A 20,059-nucleotide genomic window follows, 5' to 3' on the forward strand; every position below is an offset into this window, starting at 1 on the left:
ACTTTGTTGAAATACCTTTGGCAGTGATTATGGCTGTTAGTCTTTCTGGGTAAGTCTATGGATTGCGCAACATTTTCCCATAATTATTTTCAAAATTCTTCAAGCTCTGTCAAATTGGTTGATGATCATTGCTAAACAATCATTTTCATGTCTTGTCATCGATTTTCAAGTAGACTCAAGTAAAAACCCTTAACTAGGCCACTGTCTTCTTGGTATAAGCAACTCTAGTGTAGATTTGGCCTTGTGTTTTAGGTCATTGTCCCACTGAAAGGTGAATTCATCTCCCAGTGTCTGGTGGAAAGAAGACTGAACCAGGTTTTCCTGTAGGATTCTGCCTGTGCTTAGCTCCATTACGTTTATTTTTTTATCCTGAAAAACTCCCCAGTCCTAAAACTTGAGGGACCTCCCTGGTCTTTGTGGTTGAATCTGTGTTTAGGTAGAACGACTGATTTTTACCATGTCAGCTCAGGGATTTGATCGAGCAACCTTTCGACTATTAGTCCAACGCTCTAACCACTAGGCTACCTGCCACCCCAGGTAGCCTAGGTACCTTACAGATAATTGTATGCGTGGGGTACAGAGATTAGGTAGTTGTTCAAAAATCATGTTAAACACTATTATTGCACAGTCCATGCAACCTATGTGACTTAAGCTCATTTTTACTCCCAAACTTATTTGGCTTGCCATAACAAAGGGGTTGAATAGTTATTGACTAAAGACAATTCAGCTTCACATTTTTTATTAATTTGTAAAAATAAATCCACTTTGAAATGATGTGGTATTGTGTGTAGGCCAGTGACAAAAACCTTTATTTTATTCATTTTAAATTCAGGGTGTAACAAAAAAAGTGTAAAAAGTGAGGGGGTGTGAATAGTTTCTGAAGGTATTGTATGTATATTATGCATTTTATTTGAGTCGTTTCCTGTTTGGACCCCAGGAAGAGTAGACACTGCCTCAACAGCAGCTAAGTGGGGTCCTAATAAATACTAAATAATTATGTTCTGGCACCCTGACAAAAGTTTCCTACCTTTGCCCTAGTTCCGGCACCCTGACAAAAGTTTCCTACCTTTGCCCTAGTTCCGGCACCCTGACAAAAGTTTCCTACCTTTGCCCTAGTTCCGGCACCCTGACAAAAGTTTCCTACCTTTGCCCTAGTTCCGGCACCCTGACAAAAGTTTCCTACCTTTGCCCTAGTTCCGGCACCCTGACAAAAGTTTCCTACCTTTGCCCTAGTTCCGGCACCCTGACAAATGTTTCCTACCTTTGCCCTAAACTAAGTAGCATTTGGGGTTTTGACATAAAGGAAATAAGCCTTTCCAGAGGTAACACTACCCTCTATTGGCCTATCAGAGCTACTTCAAGCAGAAAGCAGTTCACCAAAATGCTGCACTCTGACCATAGACTGTCGTCTTTGACCTTATATAATCAAAATGTAAGATAAACTTGTAAGAATAACTTGAAACAAAGGACCTTTTCACAGAGGTTGACGTCATTCTAATATTAGAAAGCTGATAGACTAATGGATCTCATTAACAGAGATGAGCTTTAAGATCCAGTTTGTTTTAATAATATATATCCTTATTTGGCTGATGACAGTTGATAAAAACAATATACAAAGAAAAATATTGAATATCCATTTGACACATTTTCACACTCTTCATGCCCCCTAATAAAATAATGAATTCCTTTTAACTTAGAAAGTTCATACTGTACAAATTAAGAATCAACACAGAAAGGAATCCATGCAAAATGTCTATTCTGGGTACTTGCACCCTAGAGTCCCACTGGGTCCTCCTTGGCTTGGTCCCAGATCAGTTTGTGCTCTTGCCATACTCCATTACTGTCATTGTCAAGCCAAACATGACAAGTCCACAAGGAGTTGGTAGGACAGCAGAAACAGACTGGCACCTAGGCTAGGTCCTCTTACGATGCTGGTTCCTCTGATGGCGGCATTCCTATCTGTCCTATCTGTCGACCGAGGAAGGTCCTCTATCTGTCCCCTGTGGTGGAGTTGACGTAGTCAGGGGCATTGTCGTCTGTCATGGGGAACACCCAGGTGTTGCCATTGGTGGGGCCGCAACAGGTGGAGCTGCATGTGGGATTACAAGTGGCTGTGAGTCGGCGCAGGTACTCTGCGTGGACAGGCTTGTGGCTTTGCAGCACCCGGATAGCCTCGTCGATATTGAACCACTTCCGTTTCCTACCTGAAAGAGGTAAGGCAGAGAGAAAAGGTCAGCGGGCTCTATTAACTTCTTAAACTGCCGCCCTCTAGTGGCACTTTCTAAACGACACATTATTGTATACTACCCTCAAAGTACATGTCAGTATAAAAAACATCATACAAATACATGCTTAGTGCTCTGTGTGTGTGGGGGGGGGGGGGGGGGGTAAACAAACAAAAATTGTATTTTACCCATAAAGACACAGCCATTTTAAAAGCGCCGGGCTTGTGCAACGTGCCATGCTTTAATTTTCCGTGAATGATATACAGTGCCTTCAGAAAGTATTCACACCCCTAAACTTTTAACACATTTTGTTGTGTGTTACAAAGTGGGATTAAAATATATATGTCATTTTTTGTCAACAATCTACACAAAATGTGACATTTTATTTAGGGAAAATAAAATACTAATATATCTTGATTAGATAACTATTCAACACCCTGAGTCAATACATGATCGAATCACATTGGGCAGTGATTACAGCTGAGAGTCTTCCTTGGTAAGTCTAAGAGCTTTGCACATCTGGATTTTACAATATTTGCCAAATATTCTTTTAAAGAAATTAAAGTTCTATCAAGTTGGTTGTTAAAAAAAAAACTTTTCAAGTCTTGCCATAGTTTATCCAGCCCATTTAAGCCAAAACTGTAACTTGGCCACTCAGGAACACTCAAGGTAGTCTTGGTAAGCAACTCCAGTGTATATTTGGCCTAGAGTTTTAGTTTATTGTTCTGCTGAAAGGTGAATTTGTCTCCCAGTGTCTGTTGGGAAGCAGATTGAACCAAGTTTTCCTCTAGGATTTTGCCTGTACTTAGCTCTGTTCCATCTATTTTCTTCCTAAAAAAACTCCCTAGTCCTTGAAGATGACAAGCATACCCATAACATCATGCTGCCACCACCATGCTTGAAAATATGAAGAGTGGTACTCGGTGATGTGTTGTGTTGGATTTGCACAGAGTGAGCAAATGTTAAGTGATTTGTTAAGCACATTTTTACTCCTGAGCTTAGACTTGCCATAACAAAAGGGTTGAATACTTATTGACTCAAGATATTTCAGCTTATTTATTCATTTGTAAACATTTCTAGAAACACAATTCCACATTGTGTTTAGATCAGTGACGCAACATCTCAATTTAATAACTTTTAAATTCAGGCTTTAGCACAACAAAATGTGGATAGTCAAGGGTTGTGAATACTTTCTGAAGGCAAATGAGGAGAAAGCTGGAGTCTCTATCCATTGATGTAAATATACAGTGGGGCAAAAAAGTATTTAGTCAGCCACCAATTGTGCATGTTCTCCCACTTAAAACGATGAGAGAGGCCTGTAATTTTCATCATAGGTACACTTCAACTATGACAGAGAAAATGAGAAAATGAAAATCCCGAAAATCACATTGTAGGATTTTTTATGAATTTATTTGCAAATTATGGTGTAAAATAAGTATTTGGTCACCTACAAACAAGCAAGATTTCTGGCTCTCACAGACCTGTAACTTCTTCTTTAAGAGGCTCCTCTGTCCTCCACTCGTTACCTGTATTAATGGCACCTGTTTGAACTTGTTATCAGTATAAAAGACACAACCTCAAACAGTCACACTCCAAACTCCACTATGGCCAAGACCAAAGAGCTGTCAAAGGACACCAGAAACAAAATTATAGACCTGCACCAGGCTGGGAAGACTGGATCTGCAATAGGTAAGCAGCTTGGTTTGAAGAAATCAACTGTGGGAGCAATTATTAGGAAATGGAAGACATACAAGACCACCGATAATCTCCCTCGATCTGGGGCTCCATGCAAGATCTCACCCGGTGGGGTCAAAATGATCACAAGAACGGTGAGCAAAAATCCCAGAACCACACGGGGGGACCTAGTGAATGACCTGCAGAGAGCTGGGACTAAAGTAACAAAGCCTACCATCAGTAACACACTACGCCGCCAGGGACTCAAATCCTGCAGTGCCAGACGTGTCCCCCTGCTTAAGCCAGTACATGTCCAGGCCCGTCTGAAGTTTGCTAGAGAGCATTTGGATGATCCAGAAGAAGATTGGGAGAATGTCATATGGTCAGATGAAACCAAAATATAACTTTTTGGTAAAAACTCAACTCGTCGTGTTTGGAGGACAAAGAATGCTGAGTTGCATCCAAAGAACACCATACCTACTGTGAAGCATGGGGGTGGAAACATCATGCTTTGGGGCTGTTTTTCTGCAAAGGGACCAGGACGACTGATCCGTGTAAAGGAAAGAATGAATGGGGCCATGTATCGTGATATTTTGAGTGAAAACCTCCTTCCATCAGCAAGGGCATTGAAGATGAAACGTGGCTGGGTCTTTCAGCATGACAATGATCCCAAACACACCGCCCGGGCAACGAAGGAGTGGCTTCGTAAGAAGCATTTCAAGGTCCTTTAGTGGCCTAGCCAGTCTCCAGATCTCAACCCCATAGAAAATCTTTGGAGGGAGTTGAAAGTCCGTGTTTCCCAGCAACAGCCCCAAAACATCACTGCTCTAGAGGAGATCTGCATGGAGGAATGGGCCAAAATACCAGCAACAGTGTGTGAAAACCTTGTAAAGACTTACAGAAAACGTTTGACCTCTGTCATTGCCAACAAAGGGTATATAACAAAGTATTGAGATAAACTTTTGTTATTGACCAAATACTTATTTTACACCATTATTTGCAAATAAATTCATAAAAAAATCCTACAATGTGATTTTCTGGATTTTTTCCCCCTCATTTTGTCTGTCATAGTTGAAGTGTACCTATGATGAAAATTACAGGCCTCTCTCATCTTTTTAAGTGGGAGAACTTGCACAATTGGTGGCTGACTAAATACTTTTTTGCCCCACTGTATCCCCTGTCTGATTCCCAGTTCATCCACTAGATAGCAATAGGAGATCACATGACATCTCTTGGCCACCAGTTGCGTCTGGTTTGGGTCGTGAGTCATTGTGCCAAAATGGCTGAACGGTTTTTCAAGCCTGACATCTTAAAATTACATTATCAATCAGGGCATTCAAGTTATGGAGTTTGCTTTTTAATTTTTTTAAATAAATAAGACAGACAGGTGAGGAAACTTCAAACTTCTTTTCCCATTCACTTTTCCTATTGTAAACAATGCGGTAGATCAGTGGCGCATGTGGAGGATGTATACAAGGATATTCATATGACATTGCCAGCAGTAAGATTTGAGTTAGATTTCCAAAAAGGACTGCAGTTTTCAAATGTCATCACCGGACCCTGTACCGGGTCCAAAACAACCACTCAGAGTTTAGCAGGTTAACAGAGCAATAGTATCTAAAAACTGATTCCCATCAGTTGCATACAACGATTTTCAGTTTTTGTAATAAGCCAACAATGATTACTGTTTGTTTTTCCCTGACTGCCTGAATGTACATTACATTGTATTAGGAACTAATCAAAACTTTCCTTAAAGTAGGTATTTGTTACTGTAACGGATGCATGTGGCATTCAGAAAGTGTTTTTACTTATCTGCTTTTGTTGGACTTCCCAATTAGCATATCAACATGAACACTGGCTAAACCTCTGTAAGCAGCTGCACATTTTCCCCACCCCTTCACACCAACCAGCTCTGAAATACTGAAAAATGTAACACCCCTGAATGTTGATAACTTTACCCATAGTACAACTGGACATTTCTGTAATTTATCCTGTGGTGTTTATGAAGCTTCCCACCTAAGCCTCAGTATAAAGATTTCCCATAAAAAACATTGTCTGGTTAACTGTCAGTTAACATTATTTATACATCTCTTCAAAACCACTTTCTCCTGGCTTCCAAATGCTATCCATATTTTATCATTCAAGTATTTTGTGAAAGGCATTCAAAAGTGCCCTCTGACATTAAAATGGATTACTGAGGGGGGCGTAGCGGTGTGTATGGGGGGGTTCACTAACCACTGAGGTACTCCACTTGTAAGACCACAAATGTAGAGCCTGACCAGGCACAGTCATGGGCCTTGTAAAAGGCAAGATAGGACAGAGGGAGGGAGGGGGCGACAGTGCGGGTAGTGACGAAGACTGGAAAACAACTGTGCACAGCAAACATGCATGCACCTTGTGAACAGGCCTGAATTCTATTTATATGGCTGAAGGGAACGAACGAAAAGCACTTTTTTCAGACCGGCTACAAATAGTTCACGTTTTGAGTTACAGGGTCCCTTGTCAAGCGTTATATTTTAAACACCTGCTACCACATCCTAAACCAATTATGGTGATAATTTCTGGGATCTAGTCCACGTCTTAACATGTAGAAAGTGTCTAGTTAGCTAAGACAGTTCGGTGTTTTCTACCGTACAATATTTACTTGACACTAATTTGCACAGATACCACATATTTTAGTTACAGAACATGGAAAATGTCTTCATGTAAATATTAGACAAACAAATGTACAAGTAACTTATTCAAAACAGAATTTGGTCAGTTTCATCTCATAATTTGATACTTAGTTTGCATAAAGAAAAGTGTGTATCAAAACACAAGTGGACATTAAATACTGTTTTTTCAAATCATTCTTCAAATATGACCATTTTATTTAGACATCCAGCAATATGCTGACATTACTGAAGATTAACAGATGTGTCACGATCGTTATACTGAATGGACCAAGGCGCAGCGTGCGTAGAGTTCACATTATATTTAATAGTGAAAACTTACAATCAAAACAACAAAGAATAACAAACGTGCAGTAGTGCAGTGCTCAACGCAACTAAACACAAAACAAGATCCCACAAACAACAGGTGGGAAAAGGCTGCCTAAATATGATCCCCAATCAGAGACAACGATAAACAGCTGCCTCTGATTGGGAACCATACCAGGACAACATACATCTATATAATCACCTAGATAACCCTCCCTAGTCACACCCCGACCTAACCAACATAGAGAATAAAAAGCTCTCTATGGTCAGGGCGTGACAAGGTGTTTGACATAGAGGTGATGATGGTGTGAAAACAACTGACACCATTTTTTCAGTCAATATATCCAGTAGGTCAGAGTTCAGGTGGCTAGGGACGTATTACTGTAGACATGGACGTGTCCCTCGGTCAGTATCTCAAGTGACAACAGAGACCATCTGTCAGTCTGTCTGCTTGTTCCTCTCTCAGTTTTTACAAGCTGTCTCCTGCCAACTAAACTGGGGTCAGCCTCTATATGAGTCATTTTAACTTCTTAAATGTAATGGCAAAATTTAGATTTCCACCTAAATAGACATAGCCAAAAGTAACTGCTATTCATGTGTAATTACATGATTCTGACATGCCAAAACTTGGTATATTTGGAAAGATGACGTCTGGGAGATTATGAGGAAATGATCAGAAGATAGTTGTTACATAGTTCAGAATACACAAGATCAAGCACACACAACATTTTATTTTGAAAGTAATCTTTCATTGACAAGCTAGAAGTGAATTATTGATGCCCAGAGCTGGAAACACTCTCAGATGGCTTCCACAACATGTGAACAAGATCAGAAAAAAAGGGATTGATAGACCTAACAACTAGAAATAAGCAGATGTTTTAGTAAGTAGTCAGGTGTGGTCACGGGATGTTTTCAAGTGTCTCTAAACCTCTCCAAAGTGGCATACGTCTGTAAATTAGATAATTCCAGTGCTATTACACATTTGCAATCTGTTCAGTATAAAAATACAATTTCTACCATATTAACCTCACTCAAACATTGTGGTGGTGTTATGTGGTATCCAGGGTACATTCAAGTGTCCTTTCAACCTCTCCAAAGTGGTAATTGCACAGTTTTTGCACACTGGATGTGCCTAAAAGTTATTGTTCACTATAAAAACAACATTTCTACAACACCAACCTCTATCCAAACATTGTAATGGTGTCGGGGGACATACAGGGGATATCCAAGTCTTTTTTCAACTTCTCCAAAGTGACAGAATGTTTAGCCTAGGCATATCCATTGTATTAATCCCATACACAAATGAACTGTTTACAAAAACAACATAGAAGCAACAGATATACATTACAAATATCTAACATTTCTTATCAAACACAAAGTTGGTTACACATGTATCCTTCACTAAAAAAAGGTGCAAAAATAGAAATAAGCTGAAATATTTACAAATGGCATTCGTGTTCGTTTTACATCCCAGGTGTAGATGATTAGATTTTGCTTTCACCGTACCTTGTGCATGTAGTGATAGTCTTTGAAGCAGTCCCTCTGCCTGGAAACAAAAAGCCAACTGGCATTTCGGACAGAAAATCTGGCATTTCCCCCTTTTTTCCCCTTGTGCTTTGTGCAATGCTTGCAGTTCTTCCTTTTTGTTTTTTGGCATGTGTGTTGGATAGTGGTGCTCACCTTGAGTGTGTGGGGGGGGGGGGGGGGGGGGGGGGGTCTTGTGATGATTGTGAGGTTGCTTTGGGCCCCCAATTCAACCATTTCCAACACCAGCTGCTCTCGGAAGGCCAACTGGGAGACGGGTTTGACCTTTTGCTTTGGCCATCTGCTTGTGGAGAATGAAAGCATTTACTGTAGCAATGTCCACAAAGTGGTAAATAAAAGTATACCACTTCCTGGTCTTGTGGAAAACCTGGTAGTAGTTTATCAGAGCATCAGATAGGTTGACACCCCCCATGCTGGCATTATAGTCCTTCACAGAAACAGGAATGAAGACATTCTTCCTTTTTCACCCTCCTTGTGACATGGTTGTTATTGAATGCCTTATGCTGTGGGGTGAGCATGGTTGTTTCCTTAGTGTCCTTCCATTTCACAAAAAGCTGCTTGTTTGTCCTGATCCAACGTATGGTCCCCCTCTCCGCTGTCTTTGTCATGTTGTTTACCTTGGTCTTGGAGAAACTGATTCTGTTAGGACGAATGGTGCCACAGGCCCCTATTTTCTTTTTGAAGAGGTCTATGAAAAGTGGATGTAGAACCTACAGACGGGGTGATTGACATCGCATTGAAGACCTTGAACGGCGGGGGCGCTTGCTGGGGAGGGGTGGCTCTCAAACGTCATCAATATCCTCTGCAGTGAATAAAATAAAGGGATATATTGTTGTATGACACAGAATTACAGTTGACTAAATTTACTAAATGACATTACTGTAAAGTAAAAACACCAAGCCTAAACTTTATCTGTAGAGTGACTCACATAGGTGTGAAGTACACACACAATGCAAACAGTAACACTTTGGAAAGAAAGGCAGAGGTGAGAACCACAAATAAACAATGACCATGAGAGTTTAGTGGCCTCTCCAAAGTTACAAGGATGAAACTTAGAACAGCATACAGTGAACTAATATTAAACATAGACAATAACTACTTTGGAATTATATAACATATAAATTACTTGTTACATAGGCCTATGTAAACGAAATCCAAAGCATAAAAAGCAGACAACTTACATATAGTACATTTTCTATATAAAGTCATGAAATCAATTTACTTACAGATCTAAAAGTGGATCCAATCTTCTAGAAAGCAATATTTGTCGGCCGAGTCGAAATCCTCATTGATGCACGTTCCTTATACTTTGATTGAAAAAATGTATGAATAAACAAATACCCTACCATCTACTCTAACAAAATATAATACAATTTTTAAATAAATACCACCCCTACTCCACTATTTAAATCTACTTAGTCATACCTCAGGCCAACAACCTGAAAGGATGTGACACCACCACTTAACACACCCTGTAACTGTTCTGATGTCAAGTCTCGCGCACCCAAATACCTCTCTGCAGCTGCCACCACAACCTCATTTTTCTGTGACTTACGTTCCATCCCTGCAGTACAGTTGATAACCATTGCTATAAATGCTAAAAACCAAATCTTACTGAAACATATATTCCTTGTTGGTCGATCCCTCTGTACAGGTACAGATCTACTACACAAAAAATCCTCTCAGGATCCCTCCCCCTTGAACCATCTTCCTCTACTTTCTTCACTGTCTCAGCATATGACAACTTCTGCACTACTCTAACCCTGGAAACCTCAACCTGCCTCTCTCGCACAGGACATTTCTGATCTCCAGCCCCCATGGACACCCCTACAATTAACACATACCACTACTTTCCCCAATGCTACACATTCCTTTGTCTCATGCCCTTCTGCACACTTCTCACACCTAGGAACCTCCCTCCTACACACTGCTACCACATGGCCATAAGCTTGACACCTGTAACAACATAATGTATTCGGCACAAAAGCTTGTACACAAAGACTCAACGTAAAAAATAAAAAAAAACAGACAATGACTCTTCTGTTTCACCACTCACGCTACCCTGTCTGTGTCGCACCAAACGACAAGCATCACAAACACTGGGAATCTTCCCCTTCAGTTGGTCAACTTTTACTGCAACCCCAGAAATCAATTCTTTCAATGGTACCCTTTTCTTGAGAGCAAAACAATTCACGTCTTGCCCCCCATTCATTTAACGCAGAACGCCTTCTCCCTCTGAGCAGCAGAAACACAAACAATTATCACAAGACCACTTCTGGTTAACCTCACAGATTTCACAGCACCCAACTCTGTTTTCACCCATCCTGAAACCACAAATGGATCAGCCAAAAGGCAAGGGTCCACTTGTTCCAAAAACTTCACTCCTACTGTCACAGACTCATCTTTATCCTGACTCTCGGTGCAAGCATAAGGCTCAGAGAACTTCACTACACCTACCACCCCTGATACTTCAACCTCATTCACTTCCATTTCTCCTCCTGTCTTCAGCTCACTCTGCTTACACTTTCGAGCATTCTTCTCTAACAAACCATCTCAGCTTTTTTCCACAATTTTTAACCGACTCAATCGCAACCTCTTCCTCCCCCTCTCTTAGACCTCCTCTGCCTCTCTTTTTCCCTCCATTCCTCTTCCGTATTCCAAGTATATGTCTCCTTATGATAATACTGCACTTCTCCTGACATACATCTTGTTCTTGCCTTCTCAAGGGACGCCATTTAACCGGCTGTCACAATCTCCATACAATCAGCACGAACACCTCGGGATCTTGAAATGAGGTCATCTGCTCGGCCTGCCCTTATACATTCATATGCCCATATATGGTAGTAAATCCCACCAAAGATTTTAAGGCACAGATAAATAGCCAAGATAGTCAGATTTCCGCAGACACCCTGCTTTTGCAGATAGGGCTACCGTTCTCATACCAGACTGAATTGAATAAAAACATCTAATAGGGTTCCTAAATATGGGGACTTTACATTTAAGAGGTTCATTTGAACTCCTTTCAATGCTGAGATTTACAATTTAAACTTTTGATTGATTGGAACATCAGTCAATAGTACAGTCAGTAGATACAAAATCATTGATTATTTGGCACTGATAATTGTTTTTAATATATTAAAAGATAACCAAGACACATACATAATTTGGTATGTACAGTAGCCATTTTAGGAACATGGCTCATCTGCTCCACTTTGATGTTCCACAGATCCACCCAGGAGAGAACAGTGATGTACATGTGACCTATGCAAAAAGCTCGTAAAATAAATGTATCAAATTCATGGTTCAGCAGCTTGAAATGCAAAGAATAGTGATGACACTGTGAAATTCTTGCTCCCAAGAATTCCGGTCCATGATGGACTATCGGCCTTGCGAGGGTCAACTGTCCTTGAGGCATTGAGACACTGATCTTTGACCAACAGATATCCTGACCTGTATATTGACTTAGAACAACAGTCAGATTCTCCGTCTGAAGGCACTGTACAGTCGTAATATGAAAGTGTTACATTTCTTTCCCCTATTAATAACATTGGACAAATTACATAAATGCATAATAATTTTACTTATCTAAAGAATACATGTTTTGATACAACATGAGTACTATGCATGAACCCCCCAAAGAGCCACTTCAACTTACAAACTCCAACAGTATTCGTGCTTTTGTCTTTTCATGATACAAATTCTCTTCAAAGGGATTCTTACATGAACCTGACTTTGATACACTCTCTATGAATGGAATTAGCAAATATCATCTGATGATTTGCGTTAAGTACCCAGGAGTCAAACCAACAGTCCTCAAACCTCATTTCACGGCCCTGACTGCTTAGGAGATCAAAACCTTTTTGTTTAATGAGGCACAAATGTGTTTGTGAGTTCCAATGTTTTGATGTCAACATCACAGACTGGGAGAGTGAAAGGGGCCCGGGGTGTGAGAGAGACGTAGTTGCGTAGGTGTAGTAAGAAAAGGTTGTTTGTCTAAATTTCTCAGAAGTTCCCAGTTTCCCACCAATTGTGTCAGAGAGGAAATGCTTAGACAAAAGACGTGCATAAAGGTCTAAAGAGATGTGGGAAAATTGTGTTCCCTAACCAGATGTCTTCATGTACAGTAGAAGTTCCCTAACCAGATGTCTTCATGTACAGTAGAATTTCCCTAACCAGATGTCTTCATGTACAGTAGAAGTTCCCTAACCAGATGTCTTCATGTACAGTAGAAGTTCCCTAACCAGATGTCTTCATGTACAGTAGAGGCCTACCGATGTTGACAGAATCCTCCCAGTCCTCCAAGGTCTCTGTCACAGTCAGGACATAGACGTATGTTCTGTGTTTCCTGTCCTGGTTGTGCTACAGGAACAGACAGACAGACTGATTATAATAAACCCTTTGTACAGTGTTTCTGTATTGCATGCAGGGCTTAAACATGTTGTGGTGTGGTGTGTGGTATTTTCAGCTGGGACCCCATTTTTTGGGGTCCCAGCTGAAACCGACCCCACCCCAGCCCAAATCTAATGATACAACCTTGAAATCAGTAAATGTTTATTTACATCAACAAAAAACCTGGAATTCATTCCATTTGTCTTTCTTATCAAAAGTAACCAATAAATACATATACTCAATAAAATAAGTTTACTAAATCTGTATCATTTTTTATGTGGCAACCCCACTGCAGTTCCCACGTGGGGTCGCGACCATGACTTTGAATATCACTGCTCTAAGGTATGAGGCAGTAGGGCTTAATAATAATGTTGTAATGAGAGAAATGTTTTGATATAATGTGTTGCATGATATGTAATATACAGTGCTATGCTACAGTGTGCTATGACATGATGATTGACAGTTTGCGAGGCTTACCTCAAAAACCCCCAGTAGCCTGCCAAGTTTTCCCTTTACACCAGCCTGGACAGTGACACGGACAGATTAGAACAAAGGACAGTCAGCTACTGTATAAACACCAGTATAAAACCAATACATTCCCACATCCTACATTACAAGACAGAATCACTTTTAAAAGTTGTTACAAGCCAATATCATGTAGAGTTCTACTCTTCTGTTAAATCAACATGAGCAAGACAATTATTTTCAGAAAACAGAATCAAATTCTACTAAATGTAAATGTAGCAGATGGAAATCTGTGAAACTGATTCCTCAGCCTGAAGTGTCCCCACATGTGCTGCTGAATAGTAAGACGCTTCAGGAGGGAAGTCACGTGTGTTTGCGAGGCAGAGGTCCTGAGTTCGAACCTTGGTATGAGCTGAATCAGGGGGAAGTGGTACTCACTAAGCAAGGGGCGTGACATGTTTTACATAAACAAATAGCCTACATTTATTTAATTGATGATAGGATAACTAACACATCACAGATTATAACAACTAAAAATTAATCCATGCATTGTGGTTTTCACAAGCAAGGTATGTGCTCTTAAAGAACGTGCTTGTTTGGTTAGGCAGATATGTTTTACCTCAAACAATGCAACAGGTTTGACAGTACCCTACCCTCACCCCCTGCAAAAGCCAGATGTGAACATCGACTGACTGTGGGATATTTTAATGCCGAGACAGAATTCCAGCAGACTAGCCAAAGGGGAATACCATGTCTCTGCTCCCATAAAACTTAGTCTCAGCATTGCCCATGATGAGGACTGCATGTACAGTGCATTCGGGATAGTGTTCAGACACCTTCACTTTTTCCACATTTTATTATCTTACAGCCTTATTGTCAAATTAATTTAATCATTTTTTCTCCTCATCAATCTACACACAATAGCCCACAATGACAAAGCAAAAACAGGTTTTTATAAATGTTTGCAAATGTATTAAAAATAAAAACTAAAATATTACATTTACATAAGTAATCAGACCCTTTGCGCAGTACTTTGTTGAAGCACCTTTGGCAGCGATTACAGCCTCGAGTCTTCTTGGGTGTGACGCTAAACGCTTGGCAGACCTGTATTTGGGGAATTTCTCCCATTCTTCTCTGCAGATCCTCTCAAGCTCTGTCAGGTTGGATGGGGAGCGTCGCTGCACAGCTATTGTCAGGTCTCTCTATAGATGTTCGAAAGGGTTCAAGTCCAGGCTCTGGCTCCGTTGTCTTGGCTGTGCTTAGGGTCATTGTCCTGTTGGAAGGTGAACCTTCGCCCCAGTCTGAGGTCCTGAGCGCGCTCTGTACTTTGCTTCATTTATCTTTCCCTCGCTCCTGACTAGTCTCCCAGTCCCTGCCACTGAAAAACATCCCCACAGCATGATACTGCCACCACATTGGGATGGTGCCAGGTTTCCTCCAGACGTGACGCTTGGCATTCAGGCCAAATAGTTCAATCTTGGTTTCATCAGACCAGAGAATCTTATTTCTCATGGTCTGAGAGTCTTTTCAGGTGCCTTTTGGCAAACTCCAAGTAGGCTGTCATGTGCCTTTTACTGAGGAGTGGCTTCCGTCTGGTCACTCAACCATAAATGCCTGATTGGCGGAGTGCTGCAGAGAAGGTTGTCCTTCTGGAAGGTTCTCCCATCTCCACAGAGGAAGTCTGGAGCTCTGTCAGAGTGACCATCGGGTTCTTGGTCACCTCCCTGACCAAGGCCCTTCTCCCCCGATTGCTGGGTTTGGCCGTGCGGCCAGCTCTAGGAAGAGTCTTGGTGGTTCCTAACTTCTTCCATTTAAGAATGATGGAGGCCACTGTGTTCTTGGGTCCTTCAATGCTGCAGATATGTTTTGGTACCCTTCCCCAGATCCTTGCCTCAACACAATCCTGTCTCGGAGCTCTACGGACTATTCCCTCGACCTCATGGCTTGGTTTTTACTCTGACATGCACGGTCAACTGTGGGACCATATGTAGACAGGTGTGTGCATTTCCAAATCATGTACAATCAATTGAATTTACCACAGATGGACTGCAATCAAGTTGTACAAACACCTCAAAGATGATCAATGGAAACAGGATGCACCTGAGCTCAATTTCGAGTCTCAAAGCAAAGGGTCTGAATACTTTAGTAAATAAGTTTTTTTTATATATATATAAATTTGCAAACATTTCTGAAAACCTGTTTTCTCTTTGTCATTATGGGGTATTGTGTGTAGATTGATGGGGAAAATGTTTTATTTTATCAATTTTAGAATAAGGCTTAATAAAGTAACAAAATGTGGAAAAAGTGTGAAACAGGGTGAAAAGTCTTATATTTGAACTTATCGTATATATTTAACCACCACGTGGATATACATCATAAAACTGATTTATATGATAAAATCGAAATAATCTGACACTCATGCACATATTAAACCTCAATTAAACGCCCATTACGTGGTTCTTTGGAGTGGATGTGTTGAACTTGACAGAAGGGTATTACAGTGGGAGGACCATTTGAGTTATTAGCTCCCAACAGCCTGTGTTGGGGAGCGACTCATTTAACCCTATTCAGGGACATGTCTATCTCAGGAGGAGGAAGATGTGGGTAACTGAACACTGCCTCTAAATGTCACCGCTCAAATCCTCACAGCTGTCAACACGGCTCCATGTGGCAGAACACGGCAGAACATCCACTCCAGTCCAAACTAACAGTGAACAAGTAGTCACTTCTTTCATTAAACCAGGGATCATCAACTAGATTCAGCCACGGGAAAAAAAATTATTGAGTGGATGGTCAGGGAGTCGGAACATAATAAACAAATATTTGTAGACTGCAAATTGATTGCAAGCCCAAACAGATATCATTTTTGACGAAAAACAATCATTTCAAACCTTGCTTACATTTGTATACAATCATGTGTCCCGATTATGCATGAGGATACTTGGGAACAGTTGCAAAACTTTTTTGGTCTTTTATGTCCAACCCCCCCTTTTTTTTATATATACACACAGTACCAGTCAAAAGTTTGGACACACTTACTCATTCAAGGGTTTTTCTTTATTCTTACTATTTTCTACATTGTAAAATAATAGTGAAGACATCAAAACCATGAAATAACACGTGGAATCATGTAGTAACCAAAAAATGTGCCAAACAAATCAAAATATATTTTATATTTGAGATTCTTCAAAGTAGCCACCCTTTGCCTTGACAGCTTTGCACACTCTTGGCATTCTCTCAACCAGCTTCACGAGGAATGCTTTTCCAACAGTCTTGAAAGAGTTCCCACATATGCTGAGCACTTGTTGGCTGCTTTTCCGTCACTCTGCAGTCCAACTCATCTCAAACCACTCAATTGGGTTGAGGTCGGGTGATTGTGGAGGCCAGGTCATCTGATGCAGCACTCCATCACTCTCCTTTTTAGTCAAATAGCCCTTACACAGCCTGGAGGTGTGTTTGGTCATTGTCATGTCAAAAAACAAATGATAGTACCACTAAGCCCAAACCAGACGGGATGGCATATTGCTGCAGAATGCTGGTTAAGTGTGCCTTGAATTCTAAATAAATCACTGACAGTGTCAACAGCAAAGCACCCCCACACCATCACACCTCCTCATCTACGCTTCACGGTGGGAACTACACATGCAGAGATCATCCGTTCACCTACTCCGCGTCTCACAAAGACACAGTGGTTGGACTTTTTTATTTTTTATTTTGACTCATCAGACCAAAGGACAGATTTCCACCGGTCTAATGTCCATTGCTCGTGTTTCTTGGCCCAAGAAAGTCTCTTCTTATTATTGGTGTAGTAGTGGTTTCTTTGCAGCAATTCGAGGCCTGATTCACACAGTCTCCTCTGAACAGTTGATGTTGACATGTGTCTGTTACTTGAACTCTATGAAGCATTTATTTGGGCTGCAATCTGAGGCTGGTAACTCTAATTAAATTATCCTCTGCAGCAGAGGTAACTCTGGGTCTTCCTTTCCTGTGGCGGTCCTCATGAGAGCCAGTTTCATCATAGCACTTGATGGTTTTTGCGACTGCACTTGAGGAAACCGTCAAATATTATATAGCCCTTCGTACATCAGCTAATATCTCGAAGTGCTGTACAGAAACCCAGCCTAAAACCCCAAACAGCTAGTAATGCAGGTGTAGAAGCACGGTGGCTAGGAAAAACTCCCTAGAAAGGCCAAAACCTAGGAAGAAACCTGTTCTTGAGCTGTTCTTGCCCTAATATGGACTTGGTCTTTCACCAAACAGGGCTATCTTCTGTATACCACCCCTACCTTGTCACAACACAACTGATTGGCTCAAATGCATTAAGGAAGAAAGAAATTCCACAAATTTACTTTTAACAAGGCACACCTGTTAATTGAAATGTATTACAGGTGACTACCTCATGAAGCTGGTTGAGAGAATGCCAAGAGTGTGCAAAGCTGTAATTAATGCAAACGGTGGCTACTTTGAAGAATCTCAAATATATTTTGATTTGTTTAATGTTTTTTTGGTTACTACATGATTCCATATGTGTTATTTCATAGTTTTGATGTCTTCACTACTATTCTTGTAAAAATAAAGAAAAACCATTGAATGAGTAGGCGTGTGTGTAACAGTATAACTTTAAACCGTCCCCTCGCCCCGACACGGGCGCCTTTTCACATCCGTTACATGTGCAAACTTTTGACTGGTATTTAACAATATTTAATTTTTTTTAAATGCTGAGAAAACCTGGAGGGGTAAATAAAAACAGCCGCCAGTTGTGGAACACTGCACTAAACCATTAGCGAAAACTGGATGTCTGTGCAGTGTACATCATGCTCAATCTAGAATATTTTGAAACTATATCTCCACTTCAAGTCTATCAGTGCTACTAATTTATCAAAGAAACTATCTAACTTGGTGCATTACAGATAGATGATTAGGATAATAACATTTCTATGGGGGGGTTCTCACCTCTTCGTACACCTCTCTGACTGCAGCTCCACACGGCTCCTCCTCAGGCTCCATCCCTCCTCCTGGTACAATCCACTGGTCCGGGTGCCGACTGCTGCTCACCAGCAACACCTGGAATGGGTAAAAATAAACCAGTGAAAATAAACCATACTCAAATAGTGGTTTGTGGGAAGAATCCGGCCCGCAAGCCTCTAGTTTCTTGTCCAGGCAGATACTTAACTACACAACCTCTCAGTCCAACAAAAGATGCATGAATTGAGGCATACATTTGATGTGGAGGAGTTTAAACATATTCAGAGGGATATTCAATTGAGGAGGACAGTGAAATTTGGATAGAAAATGCTTCTTTATTATCATATATTAACCAACACATTGATCAGCAGTACAGCCTTCATCTGGGTATCTGCCAATTGACATAAAGTATATTGTATGTCTGACACCAGCAGCCGCACCTGCCAGGGTGAGGTGGGTCTGTGACAGGAAAAGCTGCCATTGGAAGAACCCCCAGCTCAGCTCTGTGCCAATCATATGGTCGTCCAGGTCAGGTTTATAAACATGGGGCAATTCCACGGTAACGGAATTATTACTCAGATTTTTCACTTTAGAATGTATGCCAAACAAAAACCATTGATATCAAAGTTTAACAAATCAACTCTATTCACTAGGTCTACTTTGAATACATTTACTGGAGTATGTGCAGATGCAAAGTTTGGTAAGAGATTTATGTAAAATCTCCCTCCGTTTTTATGCGACCACATTTTCAAAAACTCTTAAATATCTGCTCCGAATTAGGATAAAAAAATGTCAGCAGAAATAATAGGGTGTCAGCTATGATATGACAACTTGAGTTTGAAAAATATATATTTTAGTTATTGAACAACAGTAAATTAAGTGGATTTACACCCCATAGCAGAATTACCGTAACAGAATTACATCATGGGTCCCTGATATGTACTACACAGAAATGACGAATTATGGATATGAATGTCCTTCTCTTCAGATGTATCGTGAATAGGTACACAAAGGTAGAAATAAGAAATATTATCCTTTGCATATGGGTATTATTCTACACAATGGCTATTATTCTAATGAGCTCGGCCACCAAACTAGACAAAATCTGAACCAATTATAGATGTCTATGTTTCACAAGTTTGGACATTACAGTACAGCACAGTAGAGTACATCACAGTAGAGTTCAGGACAGTAGAGTACAATATAGTAACTATTTACTGTACAATACTCTACTCTTCTTTACTTTTCTGTACTGTAATGTACTCTACTGTGCTTCACTGTACTGTCCAAATTTGTGAAACATATACGTCTGTGGTGGGTTCAGATTTGGTCCGGTCACCAATCATGGTCGTCTATGTTTGGGCCAAATCAAGGCCAGTACGGACCAAAACTCAATGTCTGTGGACGTTGAAATCAAGGCCGGTCCAGACCGACCCAAAAAATGTCCTCTGTGGACATTAAAATCAAGGCCAGGGTGGACTGACCAAATTTCAACTACTTTTCAAATGTCCATGGATGTCTGGTGTCGGTCGGTGCTCAGTGGGTGCGGATGCTGTTTACAGTAAATGGGAAAAGATGGGGCTCATGGGTAGGTGTTAGTAAGATATAGGTAACATTAACGAGAGAGAGAGAGATGACAGAAAGAGAAAGAAAACAGTTATGAGCTGAACATAACAGTATGCCAGTGGATGGGAGGACATTAGCAGGTGACCCAGCTGTGGTTTGTGACCACTATAATTTCCCATTGTAGCCTATTCAATTGCAGTAATTCCGTTTCATTTTAGATATTTTTTATTTTTGTACTTGATTTTTTACTAG

The 20,059-nt window shown here is 40.7% G+C and overlaps 1 protein-coding gene across 1 annotated transcript in view; it reads right to left on the reverse strand.

The window, feature by feature from the left end:
* Positions 1 to 722: 722 nt before the first annotated feature.
* LOC129862334 (diphosphoinositol polyphosphate phosphohydrolase 3-beta-like) overlaps positions 723 to 20,059 on the reverse strand; it is a 30,162-nt gene continuing 10,825 nt past the window's right edge. Inside the window, exons 2-5 of the mRNA XM_055933857.1 lie at positions 18,230 to 18,340; positions 13,289 to 13,333; positions 12,694 to 12,781; positions 723 to 2,204 (exon numbers count right to left, since the gene is read on the reverse strand). Coding sequence (XP_055789832.1) covers positions 1,990 to 2,204; positions 12,694 to 12,781; positions 13,289 to 13,333; positions 18,230 to 18,340 — 459 coding nt within the window. The 3' untranslated portion in view covers positions 723 to 1,989. The remainder of the gene's footprint in view (positions 2,205 to 12,693; positions 12,782 to 13,288; positions 13,334 to 18,229; positions 18,341 to 20,059) is intronic.

This window comes from Salvelinus fontinalis, chromosome 9, assembly GCF_029448725.1.
Source record: "Salvelinus fontinalis isolate EN_2023a chromosome 9, ASM2944872v1, whole genome shotgun sequence".
Classification (NCBI taxonomy): domain Eukaryota; kingdom Metazoa; phylum Chordata; class Actinopteri; order Salmoniformes; family Salmonidae; genus Salvelinus; species Salvelinus fontinalis.